The 19,796-nt window shown below is 38.1% G+C and overlaps 2 protein-coding genes across 3 annotated transcripts; both read left to right on the plus strand.

The window, feature by feature from the left end:
* Window positions 1-76: 76 nt before the first annotated feature.
* LOC111328697 (uncharacterized) lies at window positions 77-12,100 on the plus strand. Its single transcript, XM_088726690.1, has 11 exons — window positions 77-380; window positions 745-999; window positions 1,974-2,222; window positions 3,368-3,443; window positions 3,637-3,777; window positions 4,225-4,343; window positions 5,216-5,408; window positions 6,759-6,902; window positions 7,706-7,826; window positions 8,905-9,017; window positions 10,618-12,100. Exons 1-11 carry the CDS (start codon window positions 337-339, stop codon window positions 10,714-10,716), a joined length of 1,554 nt encoding a protein of 517 aa, XP_088582816.1. The 5' UTR covers window positions 77-336; the 3' UTR covers window positions 10,717-12,100.
* A 1,276-nt stretch (window positions 12,101-13,376) lies between these two features.
* LOC111328696 (homeobox protein PKNOX2) lies at window positions 13,377-19,796 on the plus strand. Of its 2 annotated transcripts, XM_022933181.2 has the most exons (5): window positions 13,377-13,500; window positions 13,633-14,023; window positions 15,651-16,361; window positions 17,247-17,323; window positions 17,461-19,796. In XM_022933181.2, the coding sequence occupies exons 2-5, from the start codon at window positions 13,643-13,645 to the stop codon at window positions 18,170-18,172; spliced, it is 1,881 nt and encodes a 626-aa protein (XP_022788916.2). In that variant the 5' UTR covers window positions 13,377-13,500; window positions 13,633-13,642; the 3' UTR covers window positions 18,173-19,796. The 2 variants fall into 2 exon arrangements, with proteins under 2 accessions (XP_022788916.2, XP_022788915.2); XM_022933180.2 differs by lacking the exon at window positions 13,377-13,500 and having other exon boundaries at window positions 13,507-14,023.

Genomic DNA, 19,796 nt, shown 5'->3' on the forward strand with positions numbered 1-19,796 from the left:
ACACCTTTTTTGCCATCTATTCTGAGATTAAATCTTAAGCGATCCCGCACACGAGCAGAGGTTGTACCTTCCTTCCTCGGCGCTTGTACGAAAGGAATCTGGGGCCAGGCTCGACATTCAAGATGGCCGCTATAATCTCTTTCAAGGAACTTTAACAACTAGGGCTTATTCTTTCCATCTCGTTCTTCTTTTATAAATGTCTGCTCACAAAAAGTGAGATTAAGATGCAGATTATTAATCTGTGTCACCACAATTAAGGGAATATTCGGTGAGAGATGAAATTTCTGTGTTTGAGTGCGACGAGAATTATGTTTCCAAGGGGACAGCACTCAAAGTATGTCAGGAATTGACAGAAATCCGCGAAAGAACGTTTTAGAGAGGTAACCTTTCAAATATTCTAGAACATGGTAAATTTGCTATTGAGTTTGGCAAGATTTCTGCACAGCCCCATCTTTCACTTTGAGTACAGATAAATCCTCCGTTTGGAACCCCCTTTTAGTTTTGTGTGTGATTGGCAAACCCCGCTCCTTCAATTCTCTTTTAACCCTGATTAAATATGCTGATGAAAGTGCCAAAGTTCAAAGGAGGCTGCAGAGGGTATCTTCTGCACTTGTTTCACCACCCACCCCTTTTCTTAAAAAAAAAAATCTAGCTGTAGCCATAGGCATGACTTATCATAAACTATTCCATTTCCATCGAGAAAGAGAACTTTGAAGTTACTAACTTGACCAAATTCTGTGCTAGGCTAAGGGACAGAGAAAGAAGTAGGGACTGGTCTGCCTTTGACAAGCCCTACAGAAATCGATCATGGTCCGCAGATTCCAATACTACATGGGAGAAAATTGTCCCTCCAAGGAAACCAACAAGCCCTGCTTACCTCCCTAAACTTAAAAACCGGCCAGCCTCGGTAGATTCAGATTATAATCAAGATTTGAAGCGTGGAAGCCTGAGTGTCATTCCTCCATTGCCTGCTGGACAGCAACATGGTGTACCCAAAAGGTACATGTTACCAAAGATGGAAAGGATTCTGTTGATGTGGCATGTAGATGTTTGTGTTATCATAAATCTCTTTAGGACCCATTAAAACAGGTTGTAGTATTGGGGGTTTTAGATATCTTTGGTAATGATACATTGATGGATGTCTCAAAGACTCAGACCTCGAAAACTCAGACCCCAGACCCGAAAAACTCAGACCCTTTGGGTGTCTTGAAAACTCAGACACGAAAAACTCAGACCCTCTGGGTGTCTCGAAAACTCAGACCCAAAAAATAAAACATATTTACACCGTGTGAATGCCGCAAGCCAACTTTTTTACTGTTCGTCGATACAGTGGCATTACATGCACTGATCATAAAAATTATCTGCTGAGAAAAGAAAAAACAGCTTGCAGTGTTAGACACATGCAACAATCATGAAAATTATACTCAACATTCGTATAGATTTTTTGGGTCTAAGTTTTCAAGACGCCCAGAGGGTCTGAGGTTTTCGGGTCTGGGGTCTGAGTTTTCGAGGTCTGAGTTTTCGAGACACCCATACATTGATCATAGACAATGCTTAAGGTCCAAACATGGTCCAAATTCCAGGTAACTGGGTCATTTTATCCAGAACTTCTTGAGCTTCCTCTCTCAGAAGAATTTGAGCAACTCTTTCAATGAGTAATGAAACTCTCCAGGAAACCAAAGTAGTTGCATGAATTTGAAAGCAATCTTCACAGTAATGATAACATTAACTACTTAAGCAATAGTGAAAATAAGATCCGAAAAAGTATCAGGCCTGTATGGGATTTAGTTGCATGTAGTCACCAAATTTTTCAACTTTTTTATTTCCAAGTACAGTATCCTAACTTATAACTGAGCAATTCAGAATTTTCGGAAAGTTTGAATACAATTTGAATGTTTCAGCTCCATGTGAGTTTCTGTTCTCACTGGACAGAGTTACAGAATGTTATATGTTTCTGTTTTCTTTTTCTGCAGGTATGATCCAACCAAAAGAAAAAATTCAAGACAAGAAAATCAGGCCTTTCAAAGTCATAATGGCAGTTATCCATATGCAGTTCGGCCATCTTACTACCCCCACCCACCTGAAGGACCCCCTTTCCACCCCCCTATGATGTACCCGGTTCCCATGATCCCAGTGCATCCTGGGTATGCTTCTTGGCTTGTACCCCAGCAAGGCTTTAATGGAGTCAACAGTGGTCCTTTTAATGCTCATTATGCTGAAAGGTAATGAGAAGGAGTTGGTAGATTTGTTTGAATCCCTTTCATTGGCAGGTTTCAACCAATGTCTATTGTAAATAAGACAAAGAATATATTGTGATAACTGATAAGGTTTTTAATCATGCTGTGATCATTTAAATCAGTGGTAGAGGAGGTTCCAGGGGATTTGCATCTTCCCTTTCTTATCAGACCTGTGTTTTTGTTTTTTTTGCCACTTCTCTGATATCAAAACTCTTACAACAACAGGAGCACAGTGGTAATGTTTCTACACAATATGAAGTATTTCATATTTAACTGTCTTGCAACATTTCTTAGCTTTAAGGAGATAAATTTCTAATTTAAAAGAAACTGTAGTGCTGTGTCAGTGTGGAGTATAACAAAAGAATTTAGTTTTATTAACTGAGCTGGTCAGGGAAAAGAATTTCTAAAGTTTCAGAAAGTTTCTTAGCTTACTTAAGATACAGTGTTGAGAAAAAAAATGTCTGTTTGTGAATCCAATCTGGGACTCTTGGACCTCCCCCCCCCCCCCTTCTCCTGTCAAAAAATTCTTGGATCCTCCCCTGCAGGGTTATGAAGGACCATTGTCGGTTACAGAGACTGATGTTACAATAACCTTAACCCCTTTAACCTCTGACAAAATTAGTATGCATATTCTCCATATTGTTCTCTATACATTTCCTAAGGTGCTGACAAGGAGAATTTGTTTAATAATCAAGAACTTCCGTTAGTTGGTGATCATTTCCTTTATTCTCCTGACCTTAATGTGTGATTCAGGGGGGATATTGTAAGGAGAAATTAGATGCTGGTCACCCCTAGAGGTTAAAAAGTTAACAGAGCTCATCATCAGAGTCAAGTGAATAAAAAAATGGTCTCTATTGTATTCTTCCTTGCCTACCCTACATGTAATTAATACAAAGCTGAAAAATTAATATTGAAGTTCCGGCTGTATGGAGCTAGCAGAGCCAAGCATCAGAAGAGTCAAGTACAGTCTAATTCATTAACACTTATCGGTCAATTTTGGATAAAATTTAGACTTTTTTTTGAAGCCCATTTGGATTTGATGATCAGATGGGTGTAATTTAGACTGATGCTCTACCTGGTTGGTTTCAGGTCTGCTGCATTCTGAACAAATTTGATTTTCTTCTTCTCAGACCACCTCACCAGTTATCGCGATCTCAAGCAGCAGTTGTCATCCAGAAATATCACAGAGGCTGGCAAGTTAGAAAGGTTAGGCATATGTGATCACTTGGGACAAAGTTAGTGTTTGATATTATACAGACCTACAAAACTACAAGGCTAAGTTTTACAACTTCACTAAAATTATGCATAAAAATTGTCCCTTAGTCAACAGGAATATGTTTTCAACCTACACCCCATACTAAAAGAGGTTTTTTTTTCTGTTATTTTGTGCTGTTGGCAGGGTCCTCACTTTGCACTCTGGCGCCACATGTGTAATGAGAAATTTTCAAGAAAATTTGTAGAAGATTTGATTGACAGCTTTCTGATAGAAGAAATTGTTCCAGATGTCTTGATTGATGTTTTGGTTGGTAAAAAATTCTTGGTAGGTCCCATCTGTTTTCAATTGTTTTATACTTTGTTGTCCAGACCTGTAGTTTATTATAGTTGGATGTTATAGAGCCTTACTTTGAATCTCCAATATCAAAAATTTTTTATAATAATAATCTAAAGCTCTGCACACTTCCTAATCACCATTTAGATTTTTAAAGGCTTTTAAACTTTTCTAGGGTTGCAAGGATTAAAAAATGATCAGATCAAAACTACAAGGATATTTAAAATAATACATTTTTGCGCTGTAATTATCAGAGTTTAGGTCCATACATCCAAAAATTCTGCAAATTAAAGCAGCTTTACTGATTAGAAACTCTTTTCCTCCCTGTTAGTTAATATAATCATATTAAAAACTTCCTGTGAGCTCTGAAACCAAACCACTACTATATCTTAACTCACTGAAAGTGAATGTTCAAGCTTGTGGTAAATTTCGTTTCAGTCTGTTCAAGATCCTAGATACAAAGTCAGTGAGTGGGTCTGCAGGGAAATCATTGATCAAGAGGTTACTGCCTTTATTTGTGAGGTCACCCTTGGGGTCTATTATTCTCATGGAGGAATGTGAGTATTACATTTACAACCTACCCTGCAATGCAGTCCCTTGAATCTTGAATATCTAGAATCTCCAACTATCTGAAGCGTAGGAAACATCTTTGACAGCAGAAGTGTGCTGCTAAAATATCTGTGCTGTCAGAAATTTTAGCAGGAATTCTCAGATCCCTTAATCAGAACTTCATAGATTGGTGATCATTTTGGTTATTCTCCTCATCTTAAAAATGATTCAGCAGTTTTACTGTTAGGAGAAATGAGATGCTGGTCATTCTTTGGGTTTGAGGGGTTAGTTACTCCCAAGCTGATCAGTTACCGAATATTCCTGCATCATTGCATCCGCTGTACATTGCAATGATGCTGTAAACAAAAGTAAGGTCATAATTGCCTTTGGGGAATAAATTAACTCAGGAAAACAAAAAAGCAGAAGCATGAAATGTTTTAAACAGCCATCTTATCCTTCTCCCATCTTTTTGGTAGAACTGTAAGGTCAATAATTCATTTCTTCTATCCTCTTTGTGCTTTCGTGGATGTGTAGTTGGTTTTTTCAGATGGTAATGTATTTAACAATTATTCTCCAAGGGCGAGGTGAATATCGTTGAATAATCCCTGGGACGAAGTTGAGGGGATTATTCGACAATATTCACCGAACCTGAGGCGAATAATTGTTTTAGTATAATTTCAGAGCTGAACAACAGAGAAATTTCTAAAATCATAACATTTTAGTAACATTTATTAACATTTTAGTTTAACATTTTATATAAACTGGGCGGAGCGGTTTATATAGCATCATGTAAGGAACCGCTCAACCAATCAGATTGCTGGAAACTCTTTGTTCAGCTCTGAAATTATACTAATTATCTATATTTATTTTTTATGCTCAGTGCCTATTCCAGACAAGATCCATGTGTAAGAGTGTGTGACAGTATCATTGGTGAAGTTGTACAAGAATTTGCTGGGCAACTTGTGCGCTCTTTGGTGGAGGAAATGGTCTTGGGTCACATGGCTGTAATTAAAGCTGGCGACTGGCTAGAGAATTTCATATTAGAAACAATTGAACCGATGCTTCCAGTAGTGGTAAGAATGTTCTCTAGAGCTTTAAAGGTCATTCGTAAAGACTGCTTGTTTGTTTTTTTGTTTGTTGATAGGTTTGCTTTTGTTTGCTTTTCTGTTTTTGTTTTGTTTTGTTTTGTTTTTTTTTAATGAGAGCAAGCTAGATTCAAAATCAAGCAGCTTAGGTTTGAGTCCAGTCTGGGGAGTCTGGGGTCCCTGTGTTGTGTTCTTGACTGAAAGACTCGTCAAATTTTTACGTCTTCCCTAACCAGGGGTAAATGAGCATGTCACTCCTGACTCCCTTGGGAGTCCGAGGTTTTGCCGGTCACTTGACTTTTGGCTGGAATCGCTATGTGCTCGGGTTTGCGGATGTTTTGTTTAGTTTTTTATCCATTGAAGAGAGTTTTAAAAAGGGCGTTATTGTGTCTTTCGTTGGCTTAAGTGAACGGTTCGGTGTGTTAATATTTGTTTTTTTTGTCGTTCAGGCAGTTATTTGGAGTTTGATGCCTTCTTTGTTTGTTATTTTCAGAAAACCTTACTTTCACTTACTTTCACTTACTTTCACTTTCATTGACCGAGGCCGTGCGGCCAATGTATGAGCTCGAGTTTTCGGCGTTCATTTGAGATAAATAAACACAGTACTACGGTACGAACAGAGCACTAGAAAAAGTCAGAGTAACTGATAATGCTGGGGCTGAATCACTCTAAGGCACTCCACTTGATAAAGAACATTTTTATGATATTTAGGTTTAGAGTAGGCCGGTAACTTGTGAATAAGTCTTGACTTTGATTACCAGCTAAAGATCTCAACAGTTATGGAGTTTGCTGTGCTGAAGGTGAAAGGAGATAATTTCGTGTATACATAACCCTTTGACCCCAAGAGTGATCAGCATCTAATTTCTCCTTGCAATATCACCCCTCAGTCACACAGTAAGGTCAGGAGAATATAGGAAATCATCACCAACTAAACAAGCACTTGATTACCAAACAAATTCTCCTTGTCAGCACCTTAAGAAATGTATAGAGAATATGCCGACTGATCTTTAGGGTGAAAGCAAATTTCAGCATGAATTATATTTTTGGTTATATCAACTAAGTTGAAATTGTAAATTGGCCACCGTAACGAATAAAAAAGCTGACGTTTCGAGCGTTAGCCCTTCGTCAGAGCGAATGGAGGAATTGTGGGTTGTATGTGGTTTTATATGCAGAAAGCGGAGCTACGCCATTGGTGGGAACAATGGGAACAATACCTAGAGTAATATTTAACTTAACACTGTAATAATAAACAATAATAAAAAGACAGCATTGTTCATTGAAATCCTTAAGATACTGCAAGAAACAATTTACGATCGTTGATTTTCATTCTCACTTTAGGTCACTGAGGCCGTGAGTGGATTCCAGAACGATGACCCACTTGATGACATTATCGATGAGGTCATAGCGTCTGAATTAAGACAAGTCGTTATCGATGCTTGGCAGGAATTGATGGAGGTTGACAAAGAAAAACAAGTGAAAAAGGTAACTGCCTGGCTGCAACTTGCCAGCAGAAATGGCTATGGAAACCGCAATATCTCGTGTATCCACAGCTAAAAGTATTCTCTTGGCCAGGTGATATTTTCTGGAAAAGACTGCGAAAAGGTCTCAAAAAATATTTATTTTGATCCTATGCTTGTGAAAGAAGATATCAATTTTATTTAGAGGGAAATGTAATTCTCAGTTGAAACGCTTTGGATCTAGATATTTCTCAGTATTTCACGATTATCAATAATGGTTTTTTTAGTGTCGTATGACCAAATCCAAAGTATTTCACAGTTGCCAAACAAGCCTCTAACGAGTGCTCAAAATAGAAACCAGTAAACTACAGGTGCGATCAGTTTAATGGCAATTGGTTTTGGTTTTCTCTTTTTGGTCTGGAGAGGGCGGCACAAGTTTTCTAGAACGATCACAGAGCGAAGCGTGAGTATTTTAGGCCAATCACAGAGCGTTTCGCGAGTTTCTTTTTTAGACCAATCACAGAGCGCTTGTTTACCGGAACAACCAAAGAGCATTGCGTGAGTTTTCTAGACCAACCACAGTGCATGGCGCGTGTTTTCCAGACCAATCACGGAGCGTGACGTGAGTTTTCTAGACCAACCACAGACCGTGACGTGAGTTTTCCCCTTTGGGGTATGTTGGTGAACATGTAGTGATGTTTGGTTAACAAGTCCAGTATAAAAATCCACTTTTCTTATGCAAAGATTTGAGGAAATTAAAAGAACTTCTGTGGAAAACAAAAGTAAAATTTGTGTAAGAAGGATTTTTTCTTGTTGTTTTCGTTGCAGCTCTCTGTTTACGCAGAGGATCACCTTTTAGACTCAATGTGTCTACAGCATCTTTTGAGTCAGTTGGCCGGTGATAATTTGTCCTTTCATGTTAGAAATTATACACAACAGGCTTTAGACGGTAAGGGGACAGTTTAATGTTCTATTAACTCCCTAAAGTTACAATGGTTTGTGTTTTTTTCATTCCCTGTAAAACCTATACCTATTCCGATTTATAACACTAGTGTCCGTTTTCCGATTTTGGACGTCAGCGTCCCATTTCTGATTTGGTCGCCTGTGTCTTTTTTCCGATTTTGGAAGCTAGTGTTCAATTTCCGATTTTTATTTTGAACAATGGAGAGCTCGAACATTTCAAACCACCTGTACCCGTGCAATCAGTGTTATTAGTTATAAATTGTTTATCAGTTTTTTGTTGTCCGGTAATATTTTGCTTTTTTTCTCTTTTCTTTATTATTTTTTAAATACACACCAATTCAATTGGGGGTAACTGGGTCTTTATCGCCTAAGACCATACGCGATGCTCCCCATGATAGGGAGGTAAATAGAAGAAAAAAAAATTTACAGATTGCACTAAGTACAAACAACGTTAATCGCTCGCTGATCGCAAAGAGAATGCTGACAAATATGCCAACTGTTCGCTTATACCCGCTGGGCGTGGCGTAGAATTTCCGCTGCGGTATGTAATTGTGATAAACAAGTCTATCACCCACTTAAATTCTTTTTTTACATTGGACCAAATGTCTGGTCCTCCTCGGAGTTGACTCGACAAAACATATGTTTGGCCGGAAATTGACTGTCGCTGGCCGTTAGTTCAAGCTCAACCTCGTTCCCAGGGCTTTTCCCTTTTTGAATATTTTGGGGGGCGGGAAAAGCATAAATTATCAGATTTCGTAAGCCAATCAAAAACGAGAACTCATCAGCCTCTGCCAGGGCCCTTTTCCGCCCCTCAAAATATTCAAAAAGGGAAAAGTCCTGGGAACGAGGTTAGTTCAAGCTTTGATGCTTTCGGGAAGCTTCTGGAGCGATCTGTCATCACCTCTACCTTTTAATTTTTGTAATTTTTTTTTCCTGTAACAATCTCGGAAAACTGCTTGTTTTTCCTTTTTGTAATTGTCTTTTTTTTTCTGTATTTTTCTCCAGTAGAAAAGAAGTAATTATTTCCCATCATTAAAATTCAGTTTTATTTTTTTTTATCACAGGCATGTTATGTGGATTGCTGATCCGTAATTATTTAGCCATGAATGATCAACTGGAAGCGACACGGGGCAACGCTACCGTAAAAGAATTTCATGAAGAGGTTTTCTGTGATATGGTAAATGAAAAACTGCACATCTTCTGCACATTTCTTTAAAATGCTGTTTGATTAGTAGCAAGTGCTTTCGGCACTCCTTATTGAGACCCAAATGAAGGCACTAGAAATGTCTAAATTATAATTTTCAGATGGTGTTTTTCTTAGAAAACGTAACAGAGACATTTCTTTAAATGAACGTAGAAGAAGTTTCTCGTGCACGCTACGCAGTGATTTGTCTATAGTGATTTGTCTCTCGTGCCTCTTTCCCAACCAACATAACTGAAAACAAAAATTACTCGCGTTTTCCCGCGCTTTAGGCAGAATTCTTGTTTCTACTTTCTCGTTGGCTCCAAGTGACATATCCCCTTTTTCTGATTGGCTGTTGTTATTTCTTTGGTTTCGGATCCACTAAACGCCATTGAAATGGGTTCTAATGCGGACGAATGAATAAAGGGAGTAAGCTGTGGTGCTGCGTCGGTGGAGGAGTATAACAAGGTCATTTTGGTTTTATCAACTGAGTTGTTTATATAAATTGGCCACGGTAACAAGTTTCAAAGCTGATGTTTCGAGCGTTAGCCCTTCGTCAGAGCAAAGTTGGCTCTTCTTCCTGACAAAGGGCTAATGTGGACGACAGATCTAACCTTGAAAATAAAATTGCGAATGCAGTCCATAAATAGTAATAAATATAATGATATTGATACTTATTATTATAGTTAAGTAACTGGCCTCCTCGTCAATAAAAATTGTAACGATGATATTAATGATCCGTATCAAAAGAGATTTCTTGAGACATAAAACTATAAAAACGAAGGATAAAATCCTACGTTTCGGAGTAGTCGTGACTTCATTATCAAGGAAAACATAAAAAGATCATGCAAATTGCAACATATAAAGCGTTTTTGGTGCGAAGAATTTACATAAGAGGGTGCGAAGATCATAAAAATATAATGAAAATACTTTCGCACGAGTGGAGTCTCGACGTGCAACCAGACTCCATTCGTGCGAAAGTATTTTAAAAATATTTTTATGATCCTCGCACCCTCTAATTAACAATTATTCCACAAGCGCGCGTTGGATATGAGATGATAGATAGCCAACCAGGCGATTAGCGCCGAGTTGGCTATAATCATCTCATATCCAACAAGCGCAAGTGGAATAATTGTTTTATTAAAAACGCCCCCAAGAAATTATTTTTTTGTAAGAAGAAACTGGATTTTTTAGCTCCCTTTTGATCTTAAGCTGACGCGTACGCTTACCATATTTGTAGATTATGGTATATTGGCTGATATACCATAATGGTTAAGCCAATAAAAAGTCTTGAATTGCATTATCCAATGATCCAGTTTTTAATAATGTTAATTATTCGCGCCAAAAACGCGTCATATGTTGCAATTTGCATGATCTTTTTTATATTTTCCTTGATAGTGGAGTCATGACTACTCCGAAACGTCGGATTTTATCGTTAATTTTTACAGTTTTATGTCTTAAGATATTAATGATGACAATAATAATGCTTTAATAGAATTAGGTTAACACTTACGTATTTAAAAGTACAAAACATGTATTAATTCTTTTAAAAGACTTTGTCTACCTGACAAAATTGTTTTTCCTTTCTACATAGGCATTGGATGTTCTTTTGGAAGAACTGACAGCAAATCTGGATGAAGACATGCAAGATTTACAAGAACACGAAAAGCAAAGAGATACTTTCGACCTTTAACTGTTTAAGGAAACCTTTATTACTTTTAAGCACGGTCTTTTATAGCCAATGAACGGGTCTATTACACGTACACAGCCTTTAAATTGGTTATCCCGATTGGCTGGTCGGTAATTCTGTCTACAGTGGCGGATCCAGGGGGAGGGTCGGGGGGTCCGGACCCCCCCCCCCCCCATCAAACCTGACGCTTACAACTTTGAGACAGGATTGTATATCACTTTTAACTGGCTGATTTTTTTTAATGAATCCAAATAAACGGTAAGCGGCCAAGGAATTATAACGTGCAACCGCGACTGGTGGGAGGGGGTGTGGGGGAGAAGTAATTTGCCTCAAAGAGTCCCAGAGTCCTTTCTGAATCAAAGTTTGGACCCCCCCAATCAAAAACTCCTGGATCCGCCTCTGGTCTACAAGTGTCTCCGAGCAGAGTCTGTTCCTGTTTTCACTTCTTACATCGTTCATTAATTAACTAATTCATTCATTCATTCATTCATTCATTCAACCTTTCGTTCTTTCATTCATTCCTTCCTACCTTCGTCTGTTCGTTTGTTCTTTCATTTGTTTGTTCATTCATTCATTGGCTCTTTTATTCGTTCATTCACTCGTTCGTTTATTCCTTCGTTCGTTTGTTCATGCTTTCACGCGTTCTTTCTTTCCTACTTTCGTTCCTTCTTCCATTCGTTCGCTCCTTCGTGTTAGTTAATTCGTTTCTTCATTCCGTGATCTATTAATTTTTTTCTTCGTCCGTTTGTTCGTCCATTCGTTCACTCCTTCGTTAGTTCATTTGTTATTCCTTTCATTGATTGATTCGTCAGTCTATTCGTTCCTTTGTTCAGTCGCGGGTCCGTTTGTCCGTCAGTGAGTCAATATGTTACTGAGACAGTGAATCAGCCCCCCAGGCAGTCAAGTTAGCTTTCGATAAAGCCATTACCACTAAAATAACTAACGTTGCAAATCCATAGATACCGCAATATCATTGTTTTAGACGGCAAGGTTTGCCGAGAGACCTCTTAGCACAGCACGAACACAGTAAAACTCTGGTATCAAAGGAAAATACGTATATTTTTTTAATTTTATTTTAAAGAAAGTTCAAGTGGGATAATTTTCTTCTTGAATATATCATATTGCTTAAACAACTATTCAATCAAGATTGCAATTTTAAATATTTCATTTCAAGAAGAAAAGCTAAAGTACATATAGATACATATAGGTATGTTTTTTTTTTCTGTTTCTGGCATATTTCGGCAGCATTTTCCCCTGAAGGTTTTGAATCCGTTATTAAACGGAGAAAAAGAAATTAACCATCTATTGCGGCCGTACATGCTAATTAGATATTACCTCTTCTGCAGAACTCTTACGAAACCTTTTCAACAAAAATATCTTGAATGGACAGATTTGCATGCCGTAAGATTGACAGTATTATGTTTTATCTGTCTGTGCTTTTGTGTATTGTTATTAGCCCTGTCTGTTCTCCAAATTTGACAGACAATTTGTTTCGTGTCATTCATTCTTTCTAATCGCAAATTGATGCCTTGTAAATTATCTATCTGCTGTCAATCACCTCAACAAATGATGAGTGCGTGTTTTGTATAGACTCACAGTTGTCTTTCGGGGAGGGGTGAGTTAAAGATATCTGGCGAACAATTTTAAGATCTGTCCTTTATAAACTTACATGTGGTAAAATAGGGATTAAAAAATGGCTTTTAAAGGAAATCAGCGGACCTCAATAAGTGTAGTAATTTAAATTATCGTAAATCGTGTTTTCATGTGGCAGTGGCTTTTTCGTCATTTGAAGAACTCGGCAAACTATTTAAAATATCACAGATGTTTTTCCTGAGGGAATAGTAAAGCTGAACATAGGTCATCGTATTTGAACATCTTGTTGACAAAAATTGATGTTTGAAGCTTCAGTACGTATTTTGATTTGATTCTCTCTCTCTCTAAGATCAGATGTTTTTAAATTATTTTTTTGAGCAGAGAAATTGAAAAAAAATATGTAGTCCGTCTCCCCAACAAACCAATAGCTGAGACTAACGCTTGATCGCGCGGTGTAACTGCAATTTTTTATGTAATAGAATTTTAAAACCCCCTTTCTCGTGAACTTCGCGTAACGTAAAAAAAATATATCAAAAGGGTGAATAAAAAAGTATGTATTGCAGTTCATCTCAAGTTTGTACCATATAGAGTTGCCAATTTGTTGGGAGGGGGAAGGGAAGAGAAATTCCGAACCCCTAGGTCCTGCTTTAAAGGAATGCTAATACAATTAGTCAAGAAGTACGCCCCCAATAGTGCAACACATATTATTAAAACCACCCGTTCTCGGAACCTTTGTTGTCACAACACTCCTTGGAACCTCCCACAATTAGGGTCGAAGGAAATGTTTTTATTATTTTTCTCTGGGGCGATTTTTTAAATTTTATTTTAGCGTGTAGCAGGAATATAAAATTCCATCTTTGAGGTGAAGTTTCTGGTTATGACTGATCTTTTGAGGAATTAAGTAGCAGTAAAAAGAGAATCGACGATGTTGTTTTTGCAGCTGAATCACATCATGGCACAAAAGCCGACATAGGCATTATAAAGTTTATTAATTATGCATGCATCAATTATTCTCCAGTGAGCGACAGGTATAAATTAGCATGGGGACAATAGTAATTATGTGAAAATTCGTCAGTTGGCGCTGTCAATCAGGCAAGGCAAGGCCGCGCCAAAAGGAGTTTTTTGACGTTGACGAGTGAGTGACACCGTCGCTGTTCCATCGCCTCGTGCATTTCTTTTTAATAGTGACCAATTGTAAGTCTTTCAACCTCCCATACAAACACATTAACAGTGCAACGATTATCATTTCATTTGGTCTTCCTGGCGGGTACGTTCGCAGCTAAAATGCCAGTCGAGTATAACATTGTCTTTTCTCTTTTCGAACAGGCAGCCTTCGATGGAAGGGCTTGCGAATCGAGTGGCCACCAGTCACATGCTTCAAAGCCAAAACATCGCTACTTCGGCTCATTATGGAGGCATATCTCTGCAACAGACACAAGCGGACAAGATGCCCCCACCATCTTACGACGAAGCCCAGATAACTGTTCAAGCGGTCGACTTGCAACAACTTTCAAACATGGAGGCGGAAAAGCAAGCCATCTACCGCCATCCTTTATTGCCTCTTTTGGCTAAGTTGTTTGAAAAGTGCGAGCAGTCAACTCAAACCTGTGAATGCACTCCTGCCACGGCATTTGACAACGAAATTAAGAATGGAATTTTACAGATGAATAGGGAAGGAAAGCCTTTCTATACGGAAGATCGCGATCTCGACAACTTGGTAAGAATAAGCCGAAGCTTACTTTATACTTCGTCAGATTTAAATCGCCAAAGGTTTTCGTTTGTTGAGACGGGTTGATCATAATTTTGACAAATCTCAAAGTAATCTCGACTTGTTTTGGGTCACAGATGACATTGAAGAACTTAGCTATCTACAAGTGAATCTTTTGATGGATTAAACTTCGAGCTACAATTGTTTCAAATGTTGTAATCAACAGACTTGTTATTTGTGGCGTTGTTCTATCGAAAGCTACAAAGTCTGTAAGCTCTTCGCAAATTTTTACACACAATTGTTGCTGAAAGTGCCCGCCATGTTTCTATGTATTGTGAATGGCGGGTGGATAGATTTTTTCAGCGAAAACGCACACTATTCGCGTGTTTCAGTACAGGTACCGTAAATGGTGTTTCGTTTTGCTTCTTGATGACACTAGCAAATTTTAATCCAGATTAACTGTAAGCTTTTAATGGCGTTCTGAAAGTAAACTCATACCGAGTCATCCATGAATCCATACAAATCAATTATAGAACGTGCCATTCTAAGAACACGATAAACCCTGTTTTCCCTGGGGCATCTATATTCACAATTATCTTATTCCCAAAGCCGAATTGTGAAATTTTTGTTAAATACTTTCACTTTCCTTCTGATCGAGGATTTCCCGTCCTCTTTCTCACTCCAGCTGTGGCATGATTTCTTGATCGCTAGATTTGGTCGTTGTTTTGGAATATGGGTGGATTATAAAAACGTAATATCGTTTTCTATATTTCTGCTAATATTAACTCGGTAAGTGTATTGCAGTCGAGTTACCCTAAGGAAGCAATTTCAATGAATTGCTATTTACATATGTAAATACTTACTGAGAAATACAATTTGTTTTATTTACGATGTAAATTTTTTAGCAAACATAGTCGTGGTCTTTGAAGTTTTGTTTTTACTTTCGTTCATTTTACTCGCAAATTGTAGTATTTTCGTTTTCTCCAGGATGTTTGTTTTGAGTTTTCAGGATATGATTATCTAGAATGTCTTTAGACTTCAGATGATTTGTTTTGTTACTGGCAAAACAAGCACAGGTGGAAGTTAAATTCTCAATTTCCTCCGCCTTTTTAGTGTTTGCTAAACCTATGAAAAACTTGTGTGTGAGGTTTTTATTGGTTCAAAGCTTTCCTTACTCTTTAGTGTACTCTGCAAGAGAACATTTCTATTTTTTGTTCATTTATTCCTAGATTTTATTATTACAATTGAAATACAGCTCACATGGTTATAAACAAAAATTTTTGTTTTCAACAAAATTCGAGCGACCAAGACAGAATTTCTCCTTCCATTATCAACACAATATTAAGCAGACAAGTGATGAGAACAAAGGAAAAATGGCAAGAGTACCATATAACCCCATACATTAATTATGCATTCAGACTAGCAGACTTTGTTTGTAAAGTTTTGTCGTGAAAGACAAAGAAGTGGAATGCATAATTAATGTATGGGGTTATATGGTACTCTTTCTGAAAAAAATATAAAAAGTAGGGGATTATTTGTTGATCTAACACCAAATCCTTTAAACTAACATCATAGAGAATTGTATACCAGGCAGTAAGGAGAGTTACTAATGCGATCTTGTTTGTGTTGTCAACAGATGGTAAAAGCTATTCAAGTACTCAGGATACACCTTCTAGAGCTGGAAAAAGTGAATGAACTTTGCAAAGATTTTTGCCAGAGATACATTGCTTGTCTGAAAGGGAAAATGCAGAGTGAAAATTTGTTACGCAGCCCTCTTCAGTCTGCATACTCTCCTGCAGTGAATGTGTTAAATGCAAATGTACAACAACAGGCGACCACTCAAATCCAAGGACAACCATCAACATTTCTCCCACAACAGCAAATCACTTACTATGCTGCCCCTGCTGTGGCTCCATGCACAGTAGCAAATGCAACTCCTAGTGCAAGCGTCATTGGTTCTCCAGTTCAACAGCAAGTTGCAACTGTTGCATATGTTCCACAAGGAGTGGCACCTAATCAGCAGATTGTCATAGCACAGGTTCCCCAACAGCCCACTGTCCCTTCCACAGTAACATATGGTGCAGTGCCAGCAACTGTAACATATACCACAGTGCCAGCAAATGTAACCTACGTCAGCACACCAACTGTTGAGACTGTCACACCACCCAGACTGCAAACACATTCTTCTGGAGATGAATCTCCTACAGAAATAACGGTTCCCTCCAGTGTTCCTCTTCCTGCCCTGGACTCGCCAACAGAGGTCACTGATAAAAAGAGAACTAGACGGGGAGTGTTACCCAAGCAGGCAACAAACATTATGAAGAGCTGGCTTTTTCAACATCTGGTGGTGAGTTGATCTTGATAATTTGTTATGTCACAATTCCTTTTAGCATCAAAATTTAACAAATAAACTCATACAACAACAAACATATGAAACATATGTGTGAACTGCGGTTATGAGACGTATATGAGAACGATCCTTCGCAGTAAAGCACTATTTGAGCAATAGTGAAAATCAGACCTGAAAAAAATTTCAGGCCTGTACGGGATTCGAACCACTGACCTCTGCGATACTAGTGCAGCGCTCTACCAATTGAGCTAACAAGCCAACTGGGAGCAGGCCATCAAATTAATTCGATATAAACCCATAGATGATAAATCAAACAACAACAAACATATGAAATATATGTGTGAACTGCGGTTATGAGACGTATATGAGAACGATCCGTACGATCCCGTACAGGCCTGAAATTTTTTTCAGGTCTGATTTTCACTATTGCTCAAATAGTGCTTTACTGCGAAGGATCGTTCTCATATACGTCTCATAACCGCAGTTCACACATATGTTTCATATGTTTGTTGTTGTTTGATTTATCATCTACGGGTTTATATCGAATTAATTTGATGGCCTGCTCCCAGTTGGCTTGTTAGCTCAATTGGTAGAGCGCTGCACTAGTATCGCAGAGGTCAGTGGTTCGAATCCCGTACAGGCCTGAAATTTTTTTCAGGTCTGATTTTCACTATTGCTCAAATAGTGCTTTACTGCGAAGGATCGTTCTCATATACGTAAATAAACTCATGTGGCATAAAGAGATTCTTGTCTGACACAAGAATTTGGTTGCGACAGAGACTTGACTGGTTTACAAAATCATTTTCCTGTACAAGTTAGGAGTCTTGGAAAGAAAGAGTTCCTGAAAGAAGTAATTTGTTTTTAAAATGTTTTTTTCCTTAGCATCCATATCCAACAGAGGATGAGAAGAGAGCTATTGCAGCACAAACAAATCTAACAATACTTCAAGTAAACAACTGGTAAGCTTATAGAGCTAGACTCATCATGTATTTGGCTAAAGATGTCTTGTCAGCAAACAATGAGTACATTTTCAATAGGGTTTTTGGCCAGGAATTGGCTGTTTCTTTGTGAAACTGAAAGTTATCTTTCTCTGTAGGTTTATAAATGCCAGACGTCGCATTTTACAACCAATGTTGGATGCAAGCAATCCTGAAGGACCAAAAGCCAAAAAGTCTAAAATCCAGAGTAGACCTGCTCAGAGATTTTGGCCTGACACTCTGGTTCCTAGCCAGTTCAACACCATTCCAATAGCTCCAGCACCAGTGACTGTTCAAGCAGCCATGGTACAGGGGGCTGTCCAGCTACAAGCAGTACCCCCTGGTACAACTGTCAGTGTTCCTCCCGGTGTGGCATTACCAACTGCTATAACAATACCTAATGTTCAAGGTACAACAGTCATCCCAGGCACTGTCACTTTGCAACAACCTGCAGGGACACCAACCACCATGGTTGTTGTTACACTACCTCCCTCAGCAAGCCACGTCACCACAGTGTCGGCATCAGAAAGTTCATCAGTAGTCACGACACACCCAACAATGATCGCACCAACTGTGTCATCACAAGTGGAAACTGTTTCAGTTAGCAGTTTGTCTCCCATGTATTCTAACATTCAGCAAGGCAGTCCATCTCTTCAGAATTCTCCATTGCCAACCATGGTTCAAAATGGTGGGGAAAACAATCTTGTTAGTTCTCCACACCACATGCCCGTCAGTTCAAGTGTTAGTATGGCTGGTGTCCAAGACAGCCTGGTTGGAGTTAATACCATTTCACTTGACTCTTCAGCAGTTTCTAGAGGTTTAGTGAACTGAGTTTGTGTAGGTTAAATGAGTAATATCTGTGTGGCTAGTAGTCCCTTATTCCTATGTTCTTTCAGGTACTGGTATCTCAAATCTACAACCATCTAAAGAGAAGTATTAGCCTCAGTTATTCTTACTTGTGGGAAGTAGAGGTTTATTTGAAAATTGTGTAAATGATAGCTTCAGTATTCTTTTTTTTTTCCCTTTGTGCAGTGTTCCATTTCTGAGCTAATTTTACCTCAATTTCAAAACCAGGCTGAAGATACTCTACCTTTCTAAGGCTTGTGTGTTCATTCTGTGAAAATGGCAAAATGGATGAAGCTGTTTTTATGGATGCTGAATATATATGTATTGAGGATGGCGTTAACTGGTATCAGTAACATTGTTTAACTGTTAATTTTTTATGTAAACAACATGTCAATGTGCAAGTGCAAATTATCTTTCTGATGTTCCCTATATCCAGTGATGTACCCCAAGTTGCATGGGCTGTCTGAAGTCATGTTACATGATTCTTATGATGTTTAAATTGTTGGAAAAGTGTGTCAAATGCCAAAACTGCAAGATCACAGGTATACGTAATGGTGTTTTGAAACAAGTGTATGGAGCTTTTAATTGGTTTGCATTGATTCCAATACTAGGGGAGAACATTTTTCAATCACGTGATATTTGAATAGCAGAGTAAGTAACGGTTTGGTGTTGTCTTTGTGAGTGCTGGAACTTCCTTCAGTATTGTGGTTGCTGATTTAATGATGCTTTGCTACCTTGTGTTCTGTCTGCACAAAGAAATAGTGCTCATTTGGGACTCAAATGGCAGTATTGCAGAATGTAATATTCACTTGGACTTGTTTTACAGTAGCTTTGCATGCAAATTTCACCTAGATTCTGAAAGAAAGTGTGATGGCCTAGAACTTCATCTCACAGGCCCTGCAAGCTGATTCTCCCAAATGGGTACAATAAAATTCTCTGAGAGTTGGGTGTTGTTTCCAAGCAATATATTTTAGTTGACATTTCTTTTTTATTTCCCCTTACAAGTCTGTTTTAATAGTGTAATGAATTTGCAAGGAGAACCTAGGTAGAGATTGCTTCTAGAGGAAAAGGGTTCATTTATTTTGCTAACGATCCCCCAAAGGTGCAAAGCTGCATTAGTTGTTATATGTTACTTGTCTATGTGTGTTCAAGTTTGAATTTTTTCAAGATCATTACTGGTTGTGTTGTTCCATGTAAACTACATGGCTGTTCCTCTTGTTATTATTGCCTAGCCTATACATATTTCTTTTTATGAGTCATTCCAGCTGGTTATAAGTCTAGCAGGTGTGATTGAAATTTGCAAAAAGATTGCGTTCGACTGAAAACTATGATTTTTAACTGTATAAATTAAGAGGAGAATAAGAGATTTTATAAAGAAAATAATAACTCAAACAAGTATAATTTTATAATGTATATTATTTTATGGAGCTGTATATTGCTGTTAAATTATTAACAAGTGAATATTTTATGACTTGTTGGTCAGATATTTGGTTAAAACATTGAGGTATATTTTTAGTTAAGTAAGACATTCAACCTGTATTGAAGTAAAAGTCAAATGACTGTTAGATGTCATGGAATATTAGTTATTAAAGTAATGCTTATGGAACAT

Source organism: Stylophora pistillata, chromosome 7 (genome assembly GCF_964205215.1).
Source record: "Stylophora pistillata chromosome 7, jaStyPist1.2, whole genome shotgun sequence".
Classification (NCBI taxonomy): Eukaryota; Metazoa; Cnidaria; class Anthozoa; order Scleractinia; family Pocilloporidae; genus Stylophora; species Stylophora pistillata.